The sequence below is a fragment of the Hipposideros armiger genome, unplaced genomic scaffold (genome assembly GCF_001890085.2).
Source record: "Hipposideros armiger isolate ML-2016 unplaced genomic scaffold, ASM189008v1 scaffold_694, whole genome shotgun sequence".
In the NCBI taxonomy this organism is placed as follows: domain Eukaryota; kingdom Metazoa; phylum Chordata; class Mammalia; order Chiroptera; family Hipposideridae; genus Hipposideros; species Hipposideros armiger.
In genome coordinates, this window is record NW_017732044.1 from 573347 (window position 1) to 592671 (window position 19325).

Here is a 19325-nt window from a genome sequence, read left to right on the forward strand (position 1 = left end):
ATGTGTGTATTTTGACCTCAGTTGTCAGGGAGGAACCTGGAGCTACAGAGTATGCAGGTAGTTCTCCACCTGCTTGACCTGTTTACAGGTCCATAGCCCAGGTGCTGACTGCTGGTTAGAGAGTGGGTCTTTACAGCCTGAATGAGAAAAGCAGACACTGCTAATGGGTTGGCTTCCTGGCCAGCCATTGAGGATGGGTCCAGGGCCTGATGTCTTGGTGAGTAACTTTCTCTGGAAACCGATCCACACTGATGTGGGCTCTTGAGAGTGCAAGTGTCTTGTGGGAACCTGTTGGAAGACAAATAGCCAAATGATAGCAAGAGGATTTCCTGTTCGTCAGAATCAGCAGTCCTCTTCAGAAACAGTGCCTTTCTTTCCTCAACTCAGTCACAGCGAGCCTGTGTCCTCACTGAAGCAGGTGGAGGTAGAGGAACACCCCCGCTCAGAGCATCTGTGTTATAAGTGTTCTTATAAGAAGAGGGGAAGGGAGAAGGAGAGAACGCCATGTGGAGCTGAGAGTGATGCTACCACAAGCCAAGTCAGGCTGCCAGAAGAGGGACAATTCAAGGAAAGATCCTCCCTGAGAGGCTTTAGAGGGAACAGGGCCTTGCTGACACCTTGATTTTGGACTTCTGGCATCTAGAATTGTGAGAAAATAACTTTCTGTTGTTTTAAGCCACCTAGTTTGTGGTACTTTGTTATGGAAGCCTCAGGAGACTTAACAGCCCCCACTGGGGAAGCGGGCCATGCTCCTGAGTGGACTAGATGGAATCCTTCATTCACCAGTGGGCGGTTGGGATCAAAGCCACCTCCTGGCTGGCATCTATGTCTGTTGTGCAGAACTTTCCTTTTTTTCCTTAACTGTTTAAGGGATTTTCTGTTAGCCCTTCTTAACCTTTCTGTTCTTTGGTTACAGTGATTGGTTTTAGAGCCAAGACCACTTTGTGTTTGGGACTAGAGCCATGCAAGGCCCTTTGCTGCCTTCAGAGAGGTTGGCCTATTAGAGTGCAGCTTTTGTGTCTGGCTTAACTTCTCTATTCTGTAATCTCACTTAGATGATCTTCAAGTTTTCATCTTTAGGTTTCTGACTAATTGTATGATGAGATTCAGATTCAGAAAAGGTTCTCCAGGGGTTGGCTGAGTGGCTCACTTGGTTAAGAGTTTGCTTAAAAGCGCGAGCTCTGAGCAACAGGGCCACTGGTTCGATTCCCACATGGGCCAGTGATGCTGAGACTGAGCTGAGCTGTTGCTGAGCTGCCAGTGGGTATTGGGATGGCTCAGCTGGTGTAACAGCAAGATTGCCTGTTTGATGGTCGCTACGCCCACCTGCACCTAAGACTGAACTCGGCACCATGAGCTGAGCTGCCACCCGGATGACTCAGGGGATAGAGTGTGTGCTCTTAACAACAAGGCTGCTGGTTTGACTCCCGCATGGGATGGTGGCTACACTCACCCACAACTAAGATTGAACATAGTACCTTGAGCTTAAGAGGCCACGAGCTGCCGACGGGAAGCCAGATGGCCACTGGTGCGCTCCACAACGAAGATTGAAGAACAACTTGGCTAGTCCCCTTTCCCAGTTTCCCAACACTGTTCCCCTCCCCCAATTCCCCAATAAAATCTTTAAAAAAAAATGAAAAGGCTCTTCAGGCTGGCTAGCTGTGCAGCCCAGGCCCTCGAAGCACCAGGGTCTCCCACCCCATCCGTCGCACTCTCCAGCCTCCCGCAGTGTAGCTCCTCGTTTGTGTCTCAGTGGGCCAGCCGGACAGTGAGGTGGGGGTTTGTGACATGTTCCGTAAGGTAATAAGGAGGACAGGAAGCCTCTGAGAGAAGCAGACAACATAGAGAGCAGCTCTGTGAGGCTGTTGGGCTTAGTCCAGCACTTAGAAGTGGCTGCTTTGTTTTGTAGTATTTTAACCACATCAGTATCGAGGATTCAAGGGTCTACGAGCTGACCAGCAAGGCCGGACTGTTGTCTCCCTATCAGATCCTCCACGAGTGCCTTAAAAGGTAGGGTGGGGCTTCTCCTCCTGTCAGTTGGTGGGAGCTTTTCCCTGGGTGCCCAACGTCCTTACTGGCTATTTATCCTGGCTCAAGAGTTGATCCTAAAGACCAAGCCGTTGCACATGTTCTCTGTGTGCACAGAAGCCCCTCTGCCTGGCGATCCGTCAGAGCTCCATGGGATCAGATCGGGGGTACTTGGATAACCTCCTCTTCAGCTGAGAAGGGATTTTGGGGAAAGGGTTGACATTGTCTTCAGAGAGCCCTTAAGGAGCTTTCTGGAAGCAGCCGTTTCCTCCTCCTCAGCTGATGTCACCCACTGTCTTTGTTTTCTCTTAAAGAAACCATGGAATGGGTGACACATCCATCAAGTTTGAAGTGGTTCCTGGTAAAAACCAGAAGAGTGAATATGTCATGGCGTGCGGCAAGCACACAGTGCGCGGCTGGTGTAAGGACCCGCCCCCTCTTCCCTGCCACTCACCATGCTGTCAGATGACCACTGAGGGGTGTTGCACTACCATTGCTCCTGAGCTCCAGCTGTGTACACTGACCACCTGTGGTTGTGGCCACCAGCATCTCATGTTGATGTCTGAAACACAGCCTGAGGCACCACTGTGATAGCCCTGTGTGCACCGCCTCTGTCCTCCCTCCTGCGGGCTGGGGCTGGTCATTCTGGCTAGGCCTGCCACCTCTGCCCCCATCCAGCCCTTGGTCCCTGTGGCAGGAGGGGGTCCCTCAAGTGGCAGCAGAGCCTCCACCGTGCTCTGCATCCCTGTGCTGGGCATGCGCCACCCTCTGCCTTCTGGTCCGTGTGTACTACCTATGCTCTTTACCTAATTTGGGTTTTGAAGTAACCACTTTTTAAAATACAACTTTATTTTAAAAAACTTGTAGCTACTATAAATGCAAAACCAGTGCTGTGTAAATTGGAAGGTAATGCACAAGTGGCCCTGGGGAAATTGCAGAACCACATTCAGACCCGGTGTGCCCCACACTCCAGCAAACACCAGTCCTGCTGAGATGCGCTCCTGAGCAGGGGGTCAGGGCATGGGACAGAAGTGGGATCCTAGCACCAGGACTCCCTCATCAGAGCCGGGAGGCCCTGTATGGAAGTGTGGTCAGCCTCAGTCCACCCAACCGGAGTGCCTAGCTAGCACTTAATGTTTTCCAGATCTATTCTGAACCCTATCCCTGCCTTTCCCTTTTCTAGAAACCTCCTCCAAAGCACACACACCCTCTGGAAACCCCTGTGGGATTTCCAATAGAGCCCTCCTTCCGTGTTTGCCTACAAGGAGCCTCAGGCCGCATGCTTCATGACGCCTCGTTGCTGCTTGTCTGTGTGCCTGGAAATAATGAGTTTGTGGCTGGAGGGAGGCCTCTTAAGCTGTGCAATCTACCTTGGTCACGTCCTGACCTCCTGGAGCTTCTGATGGGCTATTCTGTGAAGTGGGGTAGGGGTGAGTCCTGGGCTGGGGTTGTGAGATGCCGGTACCCAGTTCGGTGTTGGAATACTTCTCCACCCCTTTCCTGTATAATGTGCTTCAGCTCAGGAGGAGGAAGGCAGGTGAGCTTATGTCTAGGTGAGGTGGCCATGTGGACAGCTGGATGTTTGTGACTCCCTCTCTGCGTATCCTCTCCCTCTTCACAGGTAAGAATAAGAGAGTTGGGAAACAGTTAGCCTCTCAGAAAATCCTTCAGTTGCTGCACCCACATGTCAAGAACTGGGGGTCTTTACTGCGCATGTATGGCCGTGAAAGCAGCAAGATGGTCAAACAGGTAACGGGACCCCTCTCCGAACCCTGGAGTACATGTCTGGGGTCCCACTGTCATGGGTGACAGGGTCGGGCAGCTCTGCCCTTCTTCATGGCTAGTTCTCTTGGGCTCTCTGCTCGGCCATGCTTGTGACTTTGTGGGGTGGGGGTCATCCATGCCCAAGGGACCTGGGCCTGTCCCTGGCACTGTGGGGAGGGGGCTGCAGAGGTAGGAGGTGCAGTTGGTGAATGCCGCCAGCCCCGAGCCCTTAGTTCAGTGGCAGGAACCCTTGTGCTAATATGAGGCCACTCAGTGGCTATGGGAGAGGGAGCATGCAAGGGCAGCTCTCCTGGCTACGAATATCAGTCAACTTTTAACTCAACAGCCTGTGTGTGTCATCTGTTTTGTTTCTGCTGCTTTACCAAGATCTCAAGATTTAAACCAATATCCTTAGGTTTGTGAGCTTTGTGGGGTGGAGGGAAGTACTGGGAGGTGAGTGTTTACGTTTTTGATTTTCCCCCTGATGTTTACAGAAATGGAGTGGGTTATCAACACCCCAGTAAGTGGACGGGTGGTCGGTGTAGAGGGTGGGGACTAAAGGTGGTGACTCCGAGGACCATGCTGTAGATCCTCAGGTCATCCCTGAAGAGGCCCTCCCTCTGGGCATGACAAGGCAGTGTGTGGGAGGTGATGGGCCGCCAAGGTGCTTAGAGGAACCTCAGAATATGTATTGTTGAGAAAACTCAGATGCAATGCAGATGAAACTTACTCTGCCTTTGGCATATGCCCTCCTTCTGTGCACCCTCTCGGGCTAAGATTGAGGGAGAGAAAGCCCGCTCTCTCTCCTTAGGGTGGGAACTGTCCCTAAGCTGGAGGGTGAGGGGTCCAGCCCAGGCACAGCCCAGCATGCGGCTTTTGGAGGGCAAGTGGGGTCTGGCATCCCAGGCACAGCAGTTGTCCTGAGAGATGGAGGTCCTCAGGATAGTTTGATCCTGCTCTGAAAGTCTAGGGCATACAGAGACCTCAGCTACGGGGGCCGATGGCCTCCCAGCCAGGGTATGTCACTCTGGGCTCAGGGCTCTGGGCACAGTGAGTGCCTGGCTGATGGCTGTGTCCGAGGCCGTGTCCAGCTTCCCTGTTGTGCCTGGGCAGGAGCGGAGACAGCTGGGTGCCAGGGTGCCTTTGCCCCATAAAGGGAGGAAGCCGTGGCTTTGTGCCTGCTGAGGATGGGGCAGTGGGGGCAGCGTGGACTACGCCACGTTCTCTGCTTCTGCGTCAGCCCACCAGGTGCAGGTTGAGGGTGGGGCAGCTGGTGTGGGGTCATGCAGCTCCAGCTCCTGGTCCCTGAGGCAGTTCTGAGAGTGTGGCATTGTGCTCCCCAGGAGACCTCGGACAAGAGCGTGATTGAGCTGCAGCAGTACGCCAAGAAGAACAAGCCGAACCTACACATCCTAAGCAAGCTGCAGGAGGAGATGAAGAGGCTGGCTGAGGAGAGGGTGAGCACGGGCCATGGCTGCTCCATGCCCTCCATCCCCTCACCCCCAAGGCAGGGGAGGGGCACCTAGCTGTGTCACACTGGCAGCTGTGGGGGGAAAGCTGTCACCTAGGAACCCATCACTGGCTTTTGATGCCCTGGCAGTACCTGAGCACCCAAAAAGTCCTAATCCTTCCATATTAGATTTGCTTTTCCTTGAGCTTCAGCATTCATGGTACTTGTACCAAATTGCTGTATTTTTAGTCAGTGAGATCTGGCAGCCTCGGCCTGTGGTTATGAAGGACTTGCCCTTTTGTGTGCTGACTCTGGGTCCCCACTCGGTGTTGGCTGTTTGAGGGCAGGGACAGTGCACTGGCCAGGTCACCCTCACTCAGGGTCCTTGTGGGTGACAGACTGTCATCCTGGACCTCTTCCTCCTGGAGTCCTAGGCAGTTCTGTGAGGGGGCAAGGGAGAGTGTGGTTCACAGAACAATTGAACCAGGGTAGGACTCGGTCCCCGTGCAGCTTCCTAAAGCCACCCACGCGAGAGGCTTCTGGCTTTGGACTTTTCAGCTGTATTATCAGCCTGGGCCTGTATAAACCCTGAAGGAGGTATCTGTTGTCTGTGACCTTTTGGGTTCAGTAGATGCCTTGCTCCTGCCATTGGAGGGGTTGGGAGGTGGGGTGGGGAGAGGGACCCACTCAGGTGGCTTGTTCCTGGTGGCTGTGATTTCCTTGGCCCCTCTTTTGGGTGTGTATCCTGATTCTTAGGGAAGCGCCAGCAAGTAGTACTTTGAGGTGGCATCGAGGGAGACCCTCCCACCTAGCCCCTTGCCTGGCCCACTTCTCAGGCCTTCCCTCCTCCTTTCAGCCTGGCATCACAGAGCACAGGTGTTCTGCTATTCCAGACACTGCCTGGCACCAGTTTGCTAGACTCAGCCCCCCATCTACCCGTCCCTCTAGAGCCTGTTGCCTGAAGTTGAGCTGCATTTTCCCACCTCACCAGCATCCCTGACCTTCATTGTTCTTCCAGGAGGAGACACGGAAAAAGCCCAAGATGTCTATTGTGGCGTCTGCCCAACCTGGTGGCGAACCTCTGTGCACTGTGGACGTGTGAAGGAGGTGGCAGGCCGAGTGTGGGGGCTGCCAGCTCTGCTGCCAGGGAGACCACACACTGCTCTGCAGCCTCGCACCTTCAGTCTAAACTCTTCCCCTGCGGCCCCATGTCTGAGGGTCGGGGCCAGAGGGGTGGGGCTCTGGTACATCTGGACAGCCAGGGCCACATACTGTTTCCTCGGGGCTGCCTGCAGATCTGAGTGGACGTGTTCAAGCATCAACTCGGTCTGCCTGCACTTGGAGATAGCTGTGGACTTCTGCTTGCTGCAGACTGGTTTTATGAAGGTTTTCATGAATTTTAGTATATAACATGCACTGACAAATGATAGTTGGATAACAGATGAAATGAGAAAGTGATAGCTGAGTCTTATGGCGTCCTGTACCAAGGCTCTTTTTGCCCACTGTAGGGACCTAGTCAGGAGGCGCACACTGGTACCCCATGCCCTTTCCTGCCTCCTGCATTTTTTTTTTCTCTGAAAATGTTATAACAGGAAGGAATATTTCAGACCTTTTTGGTTTAAAATAAACACAATTTTAGCATCAGAACTATTTTTCAGAGATTGCAGGCAAACTGTCAAGGTGATTATTCTTCAGCCAGTGTGTCTCCACCTGGCTTATTGCTCTGACCCTGGGCTGGGGTGAGGTCCATTTTTCTAAGTAAGTCTTAATGCCCTAAACACTCGCCTTCTTAGACACCAAGGCCTGTCACCTTCACTGGTCTCTGGCAACTTTTTACTCAAGATTTTTGCACAGTCAAGCCCCATCTGTCCACCCTTCAATTTTTAAAGCTTTTATGGTATTTTAGCATTTGGAAAGAAACTTTTACAGTGAGTAGAAGATAGATTTGGAATCATGTAGCAGATATAAACAATGCATTTTAGCACGTGGATTAATTTAAAAAGAGGAAACAAGAACCTTCAGTGCAATTGCCCATTCTTGATCATAAACTGGCACTCCTCTCCAGAGCTGGAGCAGGCAAATGGCAAGTGGCTGTCCTGCTCCCGTGACTGAGGCTTCACTGGATTTCAAAGGCAACTGCCCTGTGTATCCAGACCTGGTGACCAGTTCACTTCTCTGACAAAGTAGCTTATGTTTTCCAGGTGGCCCCTGTGGACAGGTGCAAGGATAGATGTGACCCTGCCCTGAGTCCCATGGAATGTGGGTATGCTTGGGGTCTTGGGTTGTCCCCACATGCAGGGTAGTGGTGGTCAGCCATTGACTCTATCCCCAGCTCCTGTTCAGAGTAGCACATGCTCTTGGCACACTGCCAGATGCAGGAGCCCAGTGTTGGGCTGCAGTCACGTTCCTCGGGTGTGCCTATCTTCCACCATATCCCCGATGGATGGCGTTGATGGCGTTTCCAGGAAGACAATGTCAGCCTTGTAGGCCACCCAGTGTATCCCTCCCTTACCACCTATGTGACCAAGGTTGGCTTCTATGTTGACCTTTATAAAACAAAATCATCAAATCACGTTGCTGTAATTAGACATTTGCTTCTGTCTTGCCTCCTCTCTGCAGCTGTGAATAATCATTTGACCGTGACCGGTTGCCCTTAGAACAGCCAGATGCGCCATTGTGAACCAAAGCTTTGTGCACACGTACTAGTAGAAGCGGGTGAGCCTTGCTGCGGCCTCCCCATGTCCTTCGTCTGTCCTGTGTATGGGTGTGAGTGTTGTGTGCACATAGCTGTGCTGCGGGGGTGGAGGGCAGGGAGAGCCTGTGCTGATGCCACTTCTGTGCATCATACCTCCCAGGTGACAGCTGGGCCATAGCTATAACAGTGAGCCTTGATTGTCTGGACACATAAAGCAAAACTGTCCAAAAGGTTCTGACTGATGTTTCTTTTTTCTAACCATGGGAGATAAGCCCTTGTAAACCGTCAACTGGCCACAACTTCTGGAGCAATCCCTATGAGCTGGGCATTTGCCTGGACACAACTGCTCTTGCAGCAGCGTCCCAGTCGGGCCCCTTCCTTAGTCACCATGGAAGTGGCCTCCCTTCAAGGCTTGGCCAGTTGGGGATGCAGTGACATTGAGAGTCCTCCCCTTAGCTGATACAGGAAAATTGGGGACTAGGTAGACAGGGCCAGCCCCTTGCCCTGTGCTATCACACATATACACTGCCCTTGGCCATGAGAACTGAATCTTTTTCCCTGGGGTTAAGCATAAAACCAGACTTTCCATCAAACAGCAAGCTCTGCTGTGACTTCTGCCACACAGAAGCTGGAAGAACTGCCCCAGCACCCAGCCCTAGCTGGGTTGATTCTTGACTGTCCCCAGGGCTGGCAGGGTACTACTAGCAGGAGCCAGAGGTTGAGGCTTAGACTAATCTCCATGGGTTGTCCAAGGTTCCCTCCTGGCTCCGTCCATTTGCACCTGTAGTGGCAGGCAGAGTAGCCTGTGTGTCAAAGCTCTGGGTTCTCATCACAGAAACATTGGTAGTTTAGCAGTTGTTTATTATAGCCCCTGTGGCCCAGCTCTTACAAAAAGAACGGGGTGGGGGGTGTCGCAGGCTGCAAGAGCCCACGGCCCACAGGGAAAGCTGGCTGTAAGTGGGACAGTTGGGCCTTATGCCCTGTTGGTTACTGCCTCTGAGCATCTTGGGGTGAGGCAAGGATTCAAGAAGCCCCTTAGTTTCTGATCGTGATGCAGAACAGACTACCCTGTTCTGGAAGGGCTGGTTTCTACTGCTCCAGGGGCCTAGGAAGAGGGGGAGCCCCCTGTTTTCTGCTGGTTATCATCTGGGGGCCTTGGTGGGGGCTGGGCTGGAGGGTCCTGGGGCTCCAGGGTCCCTGTGCCATTGTGGTTCTCTACCCTCTCGAACAAGATGAGCATCTCACAATGGGGGGTCTGCGGGAACAGGTCCACGGCCACAGCCTTGACTGGCCGGAAGGGGGTGCCCTTCACCCGGTTAGATGGGGCCCGGCAGAGGCTGTGGTGGGAAGGGAGCAGTCAAGGTCAGCCAATGCCTGGGGCTCCTATGTGTGTGTGTGTGGGGGGGGAAGGAATGGGGTTGGGTGCTACTCCAGTCCACCCCAGGCCCCCACCTCACACTCACTCTACAAAGTTGCCCATGGCTGCCCGAGGGTTGCAGGAGACATACAGGAGCCGCTTGAGATTCTCAGCTCTGCGGATGGCCAGGATCACTTTAGAATCTGAGGAGATAAAACTCCTCAAGGAAAGGCCCCTACCTCAAGGAGGGATGGGGGGAGGGGGGTCCAGTAAGCGTGGGCATCAGGCCTGAGGCTGCACAACCTGGTGTGCCACCCAGACGTCACTGCCCTTTCCCCTATCATTCCCAAATGGATGCCACTCACGCAAGCCAGCACGGGGCGGGTCCAGGATAGCAACGAGCTGCTGAGAGGCCAGTCTGCTCACCACAGCAGGTACCAGGTCCTCGGCCCTCCCGCAGTGGAACTCAACATTGTTCAACTCTGTAGATAGCACAGTCGTCCTGTTGGGATGCAGGACACAGTCTCCCCCACCCTTCAGGGGGCCCACCCAGCTGCCTGGTGTCCTGAAGCCCCTGCCCTGAGGCACCTTAGGAAAACCCCTAGCCAAGGAGCCCGCTTGCCCTTCTGTCAGGCAGCCCTGGACATCATGAGCACATGGACACACAGTAGGAGCCCTGCTGTGCTCTCTGCATACCTCCCTCCCCTTACCCTGACCCTAGAAGCCACGTAGTAAGATCCAAGTGTTGTGTTGAGGTGACTGCCCACTGTGGTGCGCTGGCTCTCACCATTGTTGCGGGCATTCACCCGGGCATCCTCCACGGCCTCCTGGCACAGCTCAATCCCAATGACCCTCTTCACTTTCTGAAGCAAGGAAAGGGCAGACTGATGGCACACTGCCCTACCCTGGGGGCTTCTTGGGGAGGGGAGTAGCAGCAGGAGGCACCGTGGGGAGTAGAAGAGGATCTGGGACAGGCTGGGGGTTAACCTCTCAGTCTTTAACCTGGGGGTCACGCAGTGATACCATGTGGGTGGGGTAGGGAGAGGGCATCCTCAGCTTGGGCAGGAGGGCTCACCCGGGCTAAGGCCAGGCCAATGGTGCCAGTGCCGCAGCACACGTCCAGCACTGTGCTCCCAGAGTCCAGCTGGGCCCAGTCTTGGATGACTGTATAGAGCACCTCAGCAGCCGGGCTGTTTACCTGAAGGGCAGGCCACCACCACACAGAATGTCAGAGCAGCCCTGCTTCCCAGGTCAGCCTCCTCCCCTCCTGTAGCCCCCACCAAGCGCCTGCACTCCACAGGCTCTCCCCTTGCTAGGAGACATGTGGCCCAGTCCCGGGCTTACTCACCCTTTTCCTAGGTCTCCTGTTCTCACTGCTTCCCCACCTCTAACTGCTGAGTGCCTCAGGGCTAATCCTCCAACTGCCCCTGCATCCATGAGATGCTGGATAACCTCACTCAGGGCCCTGGTGTTCAAAAGCAACTTAATGTTGAACCCCGCCCCCCCCTTATGAACTCTGAGTGCCAGATGTGTGGGACCCTCCCCCCCACAGCAGCAGCAGGCATGGAAGACTCCATCAGAGTTCATGTCAGAGCCTTGGCATCACCCCAACTCCCACACCCCACATATGGTCCTCTAGCAGGGTCGTCACAAGGGTCTAGTTAGTACAAACGACTTCTTTCCTACCTCACAGCCCTTGCAGCTCCCCTGCCTGGATGCTCTCCCCCAGACCTCTGCAGGCAAACAACTTGTCGCCGCCCTAGCCCATTGCCCTTATTACATCTTGACATCTCTTCGGGACTCCCTCTGTGTCTACATTATGAAGACACAGGAACTCTGGACTACCTGAAAGAAGGCGTGAGGGGAGATCTGGAAGGTCAAGCCCAGCAAGTCCTCGTGGATGCATCGGTCCCCAGCCACATGCTCCAGGGGCAGGCCCTCTTGGCTGGGAGTTTTTCTATGGGTGGTAGGGCCAGTTGGTCAGTGTCAGCAGCTCTAGCAGGAACCCACCCCACCTCCCATCCAGGCTCCTCACCGCTGTCCCTCCTCCACGAAGTAGAGGCAGGTCACCCCGCTGGTCTTGCCCGGCCCCGCTATGAAGTGATGCGCCAAGGAGGCCTTCAGTTCTGCCAGCTCTTCAGGGCTCAGTTTCTAGAGTAGGCAGTAGAAAAGGTCCTGTAAGACTGTGTCACATGCGGTCCACTAGAGCCGGGACACCCTCCCACAGCAGGGCTACCCTGCTTGAGACCTGAGGGTGGAAGTAGGCAATGGCCATGGCTTGGCCTCGGCGGCTGGTACGCACAGTCAGCTGCTTCCAATGGCCCGAGTATGTCTCTGGGTTGTACGCTGAGTATGGAGTAGACCTGCGGGAGCCACAAGCGGCCCTGAGTCCATGAAATCTGCCACCCATGCTGACCAGAATTGGGAGAACAGCCTACCTTCCTCTCCTCCAGCCACACCCACCAGGCAGGACCCGGCCCTCTGCTTCCAAACCGCCGCAGGACTTCCCAGAGCCCCCAGCCCAGGCACAAGTCCTCACCGGATGAAATCCTGGAAGGCCTTCACCACCTGCTTGGTGGCCTTAGGGATGTGCATGGTATCAAAGGGGGCCGCCACAGCACACGTCCCGCCCTTGTACTTGCCTAGCCGGCAGCCGACTGTGTTGTCCTGCCCATCCACCCCGATGCCAACCAGAAACTCACACTTGTTACGATACTCGGTCTGCAGGGCGGGTGGAGGGAGGCAGAGAGACATTCCTGACCTTACCCTGGTATTCCCGCACTTGTGCATGGAGGGAACAGAGCAGCAGATGAGAGATGGCAACGAGAGGCCCCAGCTCCCCACAGGGCCTGGCAGTCCAGGGGACAAGGCTGACAACAACTAGCAATCATGTGATGAGTATGAAGAATAAATGCAAAGCAAGAGGAGGGATGGGAGAGATGGGCAAAGATAGCTTCTTTGAGAGCATGGGGTGAAGGTTTGTGGGCCTGACCTGCTGGGGTGACGGCCTGACCCCCTCCAGCGGGCAGCAGGCCTTGTTGTGCTTGTGCTTCTGTGACAGCAGCCAGGGCAGCAGGGCACGGTTGGTGCTCCCAATTTCCCTGAAGGATGAGGTGGTGCCGGGGTTGGACTCAGCCTGTCACCCCCAACCCATCTCCAGCCACTCTCCAAATGCCCAGGCACCCGGGACCCTCCCTTGGGACCTCATTATCCCCACTGATGCAGACCCTGAGAGTGTCTGCAGGGCTTGCATGAACCCAGAGCTGAGCAGAGCTCCAGTGCCAAGGAAGCAACTGTGCCCATACTCACTTGGCGAGCTTCTGCAGCACCTGCTCGCACTCCAGCCGCTTCCGTTCAAGCTGCTCTGTGTAGGGCACGGTCCAAAGAGGAGTCACTACATCAGCCACGCATGTAGCTGGAGGCTCACCCTCATCCTCATGCCGCCGCTTCCTGGCCATGGGATCAGCTTTGGGCCTGGCCAGGCGCACGCTGAGAGGGCGGCCCTTCCAGAGGGCACCGTGCAGCACACGCAAGGCCTTGTCCCGCTCAGCGGCACTGCGGAATGTCACAAAGGCGCAGGGAGGTTGCCCAAAGAGCTTGGTCTTATGGGGCTGCAGGCCAAAGCGGCCCAGAAAACGCCGGACATCGCTGAAGCTAGCATGGCGTGGCACGTTCTGCAGCTCCAACTTGAAGATCTCCGAAGTGAATAAGTCGTCCCTGATGTAGCTGTATAGCCCAGGCTGAGGCCCTGACTCTGCAGCCGTCCCAGCCCCCTCTTCCTCCTTCTCCGTTTGTGGGGCGGGGGCTGCAGGGCTGCCCAGAGCACTGCTGCTGTCCTGGCCGCAGCCCTCCATTGGCCCTGGGCCCTGTGTGGACACAGGCAGGACTAGGATGAGGGCTGGACGCCCAAGCTCCCTGGCCCCATACCGAAGCCTCCATTAGTGCACCCTACACCCAGCCCTACCCCTTTTTACCCCCACTCCCTCTCCCATCTCAACTCCCCATGCCCACGGGTTTCCTACCTCTCCCGCACCTCCATCCCCTCCCACGCAGTCCGCCATCTCCGCCCCGCGTCTCTCGCTAGGATCTGCCTTCACTTTACTTCGTTGTCGAGTTGATCACTCATCGTCCAGTTCGTCCAAGGCCTGGATTGCAGGCCCCACAAGTGTCGCCTCCGCCGCCTCGCCCTGGGCCTGGCGCACAGGAGGCGCTCAGAGCACGGGTGCTGCGCCGCCCCGTGCGGGTGTGAGACTCGAACCCTCGGTGGTCAGGTCCACGGTCTCGGGCATGGGGTACACATCCCGCCCGCCAGGGGCCCACGCCTGCCGCTCTCTCCGTCAGCCGCTCTCCCGTCGGCCAGTTCGTGGAGACTAGGTAGCGCGTCTCTATCATTCTGGCTTCCGTCAACGTCATCGCCGCGCGCCGGCCCCGACCCCGGTGTCTGGCGCCTGCTTTCGCTAACTCGAGGGGCGCGCGCGGCCGTGGGGCGGAAGTGCGCGCGAAGGCCGCCGGGAGCTCACGCTCCCCTGGCTGCCGGGCGGCCAGGCATGCGCCCCGGGCATTTTGGCGGGAAGCGAGGGGTGGGCCGGACAATGAGATTGTCCGTCGCCTGAGCCAATAAAGCTGCACTGGTTTTGAATCACGGCGCGTTTCCCGCCGCTGGGGTCAGAGGTCAGGGTTCGGGTCGCGGGGCGGAGGGAACTGCAGGCGAGCGGGAGGCGCCGGCGCCAGACGCGGAGGGAAGGAGCTACGAACAGCCGCAGAGAGGCCGCGGAGCCAGCGACGACCAAGCCAGCCGAGCCGCTGCCGCCGCCGCCGCCGCCGCTGCTGCCGCGCCTCCATGGCGGCCGCCAAGGTGCGGCTAGGCCCGGGCAGGAACTGGGCGGGGGCCAGGGGGCCGCGGCCGCTACTGGCGGCCACGTGGGCGGCCCGCGCCGCCGCCGCCAACCCCCGCTGACCTGAGGTCTCAGCGCTTGGGGTCTCCGTTGCGCAGGGTCGGGCTGTGGGAAGCGCGGCCTGGGGGCTCGAGGCCTTCGGGGCTGGGGCGCGCGGGACCTGGGGGCGCGGGCTCGGGCCCGGGGGCTGCGGGGTGCCCGCATGACCTTGGGGCGGCCTCGGGTGGTCGGTCGAGCTCCATCAGGATGTGGGGCGGCCCTGCCGACCAAGCTCTTTGGTTTTGCGTTCATTTCACCGTTTGCCTGGGACGCTGGGCAGGAGGCCGGTTTCCTCTGGCTCGGCCCACTTGCGGGCTTCTTACCAAGACCCTGCATCCCTCCTTCCCATCGTCTACGCAGCACTTCATTCATTCTGTTCTAGTCTCGAACCGCCACAGGCCTCTGCGGCGGGACCTCTCGCCTTCCAGCGCCGGGGACGGGTATTGGACGCGCCGACCTAGGCAGGGGACGGCTTTGTTGGCTGCGTGGTGTCTGCTTGGGTGAGCTGGCTGAGGCTGAGCCGCAGTGCTATCCAGCCAAGGAAAGCAGCGAAGGCTTATCTTTATCTTTTTCGGCTTACGTCTGGTAGTGAAGTGCTCTGGTTTCTTTTGGTTTTATAGCTCACCAAGCCACGCGTCCTGTGTCACTTGACATAAGATCCTTTGTGTCCTACAGTTCTCCAAACTAGACCAGAATTTTATGACTTTTATTTGAATTCTTTTGACTTAACTTGATTTCTGAACCAAGATAAAGGTTCTGACAGAACTGTGAATTCCGTGTAAAACTATAAGCCCCAACGTTTTTTTCCTTCTAGTAAGCAAGAGCACAGATTTTTCTCAACCAGCAAAAACTCATAGGGTTGATTTTTGCTTTAAGGGTGAAACTGTCCTTGAGGCCCTCTTCAGTCTTCCTTCCTTGTGTCCTTTAATCTTCATCTGGCAGCATCACTATCCACATTTTACAAATGAGGAAGCTGAGGCTCAAAGAGATGGGGCAGTTTCTCTCAGGCCATTCTGTGGCCGAGTTTTAGGAACCCCAGTCAGATATGATTGATGCATCTGGGGGAGGGTCCTGAAGTCCAGTGTCGCACTGTGTGCTGGACATACATGCAGACCTTTCCTGGTGTGAAAGGCCGTGGACTGAATCTCTTGCTTTGGGGTGAGGCCAGTAGGGATGGCCACTTCCAGCGCTGGTGAACTCTGGCTTGTGGGCCAGGCTCACTACCAGCAGTCACCTCTCCACACCTCCCTCCACAGGACACCCATGAGGACCATGATACCTCCACCGAGAATGCAGATGAGTCCAACCATGACCCTCAGTTTGAGCCTATAGTTTCTCTTCCCGAGCAAGAAATTAAAACGCTGGAAGAAGATGAAGAGGAGCTTTTTAAAATGTAAGTAACCTGATGCTGCTTCAGAAATAGATAGCATTAGTTTAAGATAGAATTTATGGTTTTTATGGGTGTCAAGGTTTTGGCCTGACCTTTAATCAGACCAAGGCTGAAGAAAGGGCCTAGAATTGTGTGATGGCTAATCCTACATGGAAATCAAGGCTGCTGTTAGAATCCCCTTATTGGATAATGCATTAGTGGGTGCCCCTGCTGCCCCATGGCCAGTGCTGTGGAGAGCATAGACACTCCCTAGTGTCCTGTCATTCTGCTCTGTCCACAGGGGTGCATTTCCCTTCGCGCCTCGGCTGACTCCCACAACCCCTTTCCCCTGGTTGAGCAGGGAGTCTCTACCGTTACTACTGTTATTATCTTTTTTTTTGCCATGAATTTTGGCGGTCTGAAATTTGTGAATCCCTGATTCATGTTTTGGGTTTTTTTTAAGATTTTTTATTGGGGAATTGGGATGGGAACAGTGCTGGGGAGTTGGGGGAAGGGGAACAGACAAGTTGCTGTCGTTTTGTTCTTCAATCTAGTTGTGGAGGATGTTGCTTCACTGGCCCAAGTTGGCACCATCATTGCGCTCTTCTCTGGCGAGGCAGATCAGTCGCCGGCTTCTGGACGGCCGCTCACTGCGGCTGCTGGCCACACACGGTAGCCCATGGCAATCCACTGCCACAGGGACTGCAGCCCACGCCGTCGCTGGCGACTCATGGCAGCCCAGCTCCAGGTTGAGCTGCTGTTCAGCATCTCAGCTGCGGAGGGCAGTGTCACTGGCCCTCATATGTGGGATCCGAACCGGGGCCCTCTGGCATCCCAAGCCAGTTCTTAACCATCACGCCACTCGGCCGGCCCCCCTGATTCATGTTTTTAATGCACAAAATAAAGCCTGGACTTACGAACAAAAGTGGGTGGTATTACAATTACCAAAATTACTTTTAAAAAGTACTCTAATTGTGCTTCTTGGCGCCTTCTGTGAGAAGCTAGTGGCAGGGGTTATTTTGAAACAGTGTCTGCCTAGCAATGTGTTGAGATGTCTGCAACAAAGTCATAGCACTGCCCAGCCTGTGACCTGTTGCCTATGCTCAGAACTGCAGGAAATGCTAGGTTTAGTTACAAATTAATGGCAATAGGTTGTAGTGTTTCCCCTGTCCAAGCTTGTGGAACTCGCCTGCCCCTCTTCAAATCTATCCAAGATACCAGGTTACGGTTTGAGTGTTTTGCTGTGGGTAAGGGAAAGGTAGCAGAGACAGTCACCAACACTGCGACCCTTGCTCTAAGGAAGGGAGAATGGGGAGACCAGCCCCTCCCCACCACTCCCAAAGGCATGGGAAAGGAGAGATGCATACTCCTCTTTGGTCTCAGAGGGTGGTGGGAATCTCCCAGAAAACTGGTTCTCCAGGTCTCTGCTCTGTCCAGAAATGATGCTGCAGCCAGGGGCTGGCTTCTCCCAAGAGTGAGGACTGCTGGTGGTGCTATTGCTGTCACCTCCCTGCCCTCACAAGAGGTAGGAAGTGCTCCTGGTGTCCTAGACACAAATCCTTCCTGAGGGAAGTGAAGCCAGCAAGTAGGGCTTTTATATCTGGGCCCTTGGGGCTCTAGACCAAAGCTTTGGGGACATCCTTGTGAAAACATTGTCTCCCTTAACAGAATTGAGTTTGGGAGGGAGAGCAGAATGTTCTGCAGCAAAGAGACCAGCAGAGCTGGGGTCCTGTGATGGGGAACAAAAGGGCAGGATGGTCAGTGGGGGAGGGAGGGCACTGGCCTGAGCCCTAGGGCAGGACTGCTGGGGTGGGGGCCTTGCTTGGGCCAGTGTGAGGTACTGTTCTGGGCAGGGAGGTGGAGTAGTGGGCCAGAGCCTGGAGGCCTGAGCTGAGGCCTATAGTTCCCTCTCTGGGTTGGGGGCCAGGGAAACATAGAAGGCATCTCACAGCTGAAGGAAGGGTGGCCCTGTGGGGCCCAGGAAGCCCCTGTTACACCCTAATGGCAGACATGCCCAACAGACTTGGGTGGGCTACTTTGCTAAGGGGTTTGGTCTTTCTCTTAGAAAACGTGACTGTGGAAATCTTTTTTCTTTCTTATCAGCTTAGAACTTGGAGTTTGTTGGTCTGTTTTGTTCTTTTGCTGATGTTTTGGTTTCTAGCTCTTAGAGTACAAAGAGAAGAAAGAGTGTTTGATGAGACATCAGGTACAGGCATTTGTTTATTGCCCAGAAAATGTGTGTTCTTTCCAGGTAAGCGTTTGACTTATCTGTTGCTCTTTATGTGTCTAAACTCTCGCTTAATGGCTTTTCTTGAAGGCGGGCAAAGCTATTCCGGTTTGCTTCAGAGAACGATCTCCCAGAATGGAAGGAACGAGGCACTGGCGACGTCAAGCTCCTGAAGCATAAGGAGAAAGGGACCATCCGCCTCCTCATGAGGAGGGACAAGACCCTGAAGATATGCGCCAACCATTACAGTAGGTGGCCTCTCGGGTGTGTGTTCTACACGAGGACAGCTTTGGATCGTGGGGCAGCCTGCTTTCAGGGCTGCGCTGGGAACCTGGGAGTGCACTGTTACATGGAGTGCAGGTTCACAGTGTGATTTTTGAATTTAAAATAGGAAATGAGTTTTCCCAACGTGCCCCTGAACTCAGAGCAGACCTACAGAGAAGCTTATAGCCCACAGGCATGTGGATTCTGAGCAGGCAGGTTGGACGTAGAGTCCCACTGTGAGCTTGGGACTCGAGTACCTGCAGGAGAACCAGGCACAGCCTGAGGGCCTGTGAGTGCTTTTGTGTGAACGCTCACATTTGTCTGAGGTGCCTGGGTGGCAGACTTGCCTTTCTTTGGGTGTTCTGTCCCCACAGGGTATCTCCTGGGGAGGATGCAGGAGGGAAATTGGGCAGGGAGAAGGTGGCTGCCTCATCCGTAGGGGCCTCTGAAGCTGCATAGGGGAGTGGGTGGGGCGCCTTCGGGCAGGTGTGATGTGTCACCCCTGGCTCAATGTATGAAGGGATGGGTCCAGGAAAAGCCATATGAGGCCTGGCCTGTGAAGAGGCAACAGTAGGTTCTGAGCTACTTGAGTCCCTTGACTGCTGGGCTATTCTGCAGGGCTCTGAGTATGTCTTTGGAAGGCAGCATTTCCTGGGCTGCGTTCCTGATCCAGGGCCATGTCTGAATTTCTGGGTGTACTGTGTGTCCCATAGGGCAGGGCTTCTTATCTGGCACATGGGGTGACCACTGGCAGGACCTGGAGTGGGACAGCTCTTGAGGGTGCTGTGGAAGTGTGGGTGGGCTTACAGAGGCCCTGAGGTGGGAGGGACCTCCCTGCACCACAGTTGCCTCTGCCCCACTTGGTCGTCTTCGGCCAGCCTCCACATCCCCAGCCTGTCTGCTCTGGCCTGGTCCTTGCCCTCCAGCCCATATTGATTCCCTTCCTTGGGGGTCTTCCTGACATCCATGCTTTTTTTAGAGCCTTAACATGTTGCTGGGTCACTTAAGTGTGAGTTGTTAGTGGGTCCTTGGCCTGGTGCAAACCGCAGGCCCTTGATGAGCCAGGTGTGTGGTTGTGGGCGGAGGCTGTGTCACCTGTGTGTACTCTGTGCAGCGAGCAGGTTTGCTGGGCGTCTGAGTAGGGGTTGGGTAATTGCGCTCGACTCAGACAGTGATATGTGCCTGCGGCTGGGCATGGACCGTCCAGGTCCTCAGAGACCTTTGCCAGGGGCATGCG

The 19325-nt window shown here is 55.3% G+C and overlaps 3 protein-coding genes across 8 annotated transcripts in view; 2 read left to right on the top strand and 1 right to left on the bottom strand.

Annotated features, from left to right (window-relative positions):
- Positions 1-8167, top strand: part of DGCR8 (DGCR8 microprocessor complex subunit) — a 37191-nt gene extending 29024 nt beyond the window's left edge. For 2 of the 3 annotated variants that reach the window (XM_019626911.1, XM_019626909.1), the window contains 5 exons: positions 1910-2010; positions 2343-2449; positions 3650-3777; positions 5136-5249; positions 6261-8167. In XM_019626911.1, coding sequence (XP_019482456.1) covers positions 1910-2010; positions 2343-2449; positions 3650-3777; positions 5136-5249; positions 6261-6344 — 534 coding nt within the window. In that variant the 3' untranslated portion in view covers positions 6345-8167. The remainder of the gene's footprint in view (positions 1-1909; positions 2011-2342; positions 2450-3649; positions 3778-5135; positions 5250-6260) is intronic. The other variant, XM_019626910.1, reaches the window with a different exon arrangement.
- Positions 8168-8781: 614 nt separating this feature from the next.
- TRMT2A (tRNA methyltransferase 2A) lies at positions 8782-13702 on the bottom strand. 3 transcript variants are annotated; one of them, XM_019626914.1, is made up of 12 exons: positions 13397-13701; positions 12604-13160; positions 12287-12395; positions 11834-12015; positions 11543-11657; positions 11330-11445; positions 11140-11251; positions 10370-10492; positions 10082-10157; positions 9660-9776; positions 9401-9497; positions 8782-9274 (listed from the first exon to the last, which is right to left on the bottom strand). In XM_019626914.1, the coding sequence occupies exons 1-12, from the start codon at positions 13418-13420 to the stop codon at positions 9043-9045; spliced, it is 1860 nt and encodes a 619-aa protein (XP_019482459.1). In that variant the 5' UTR covers positions 13421-13701; the 3' UTR covers positions 8782-9042. The 3 variants fall into 3 exon arrangements, with proteins under 3 accessions (XP_019482459.1, XP_019482458.1, XP_019482460.1); XM_019626913.1 differs by having other exon boundaries at positions 13317-13701; XM_019626915.1 differs by lacking the exons at positions 11543-11657; positions 11834-12015 and having other exon boundaries at positions 13317-13702.
- A 102-nt stretch (positions 13703-13804) lies between these two features.
- The window catches only part of RANBP1 (RAN binding protein 1), an 8275-nt gene continuing 2754 nt past the window's right edge, over positions 13805-19325 (top strand). The window contains exons 1-3 of one of the 2 annotated variants that reach the window (XM_019626916.1): positions 13805-14149; positions 15485-15621; positions 17915-18072. In XM_019626916.1, coding sequence (XP_019482461.1) covers positions 14135-14149; positions 15485-15621; positions 17915-18072 — 310 coding nt within the window. In that variant the 5' untranslated portion in view covers positions 13805-14134. The remainder of the gene's footprint in view (positions 14150-15484; positions 15622-17914; positions 18073-19325) is intronic. The other variant, XM_019626917.1, reaches the window with a different exon arrangement.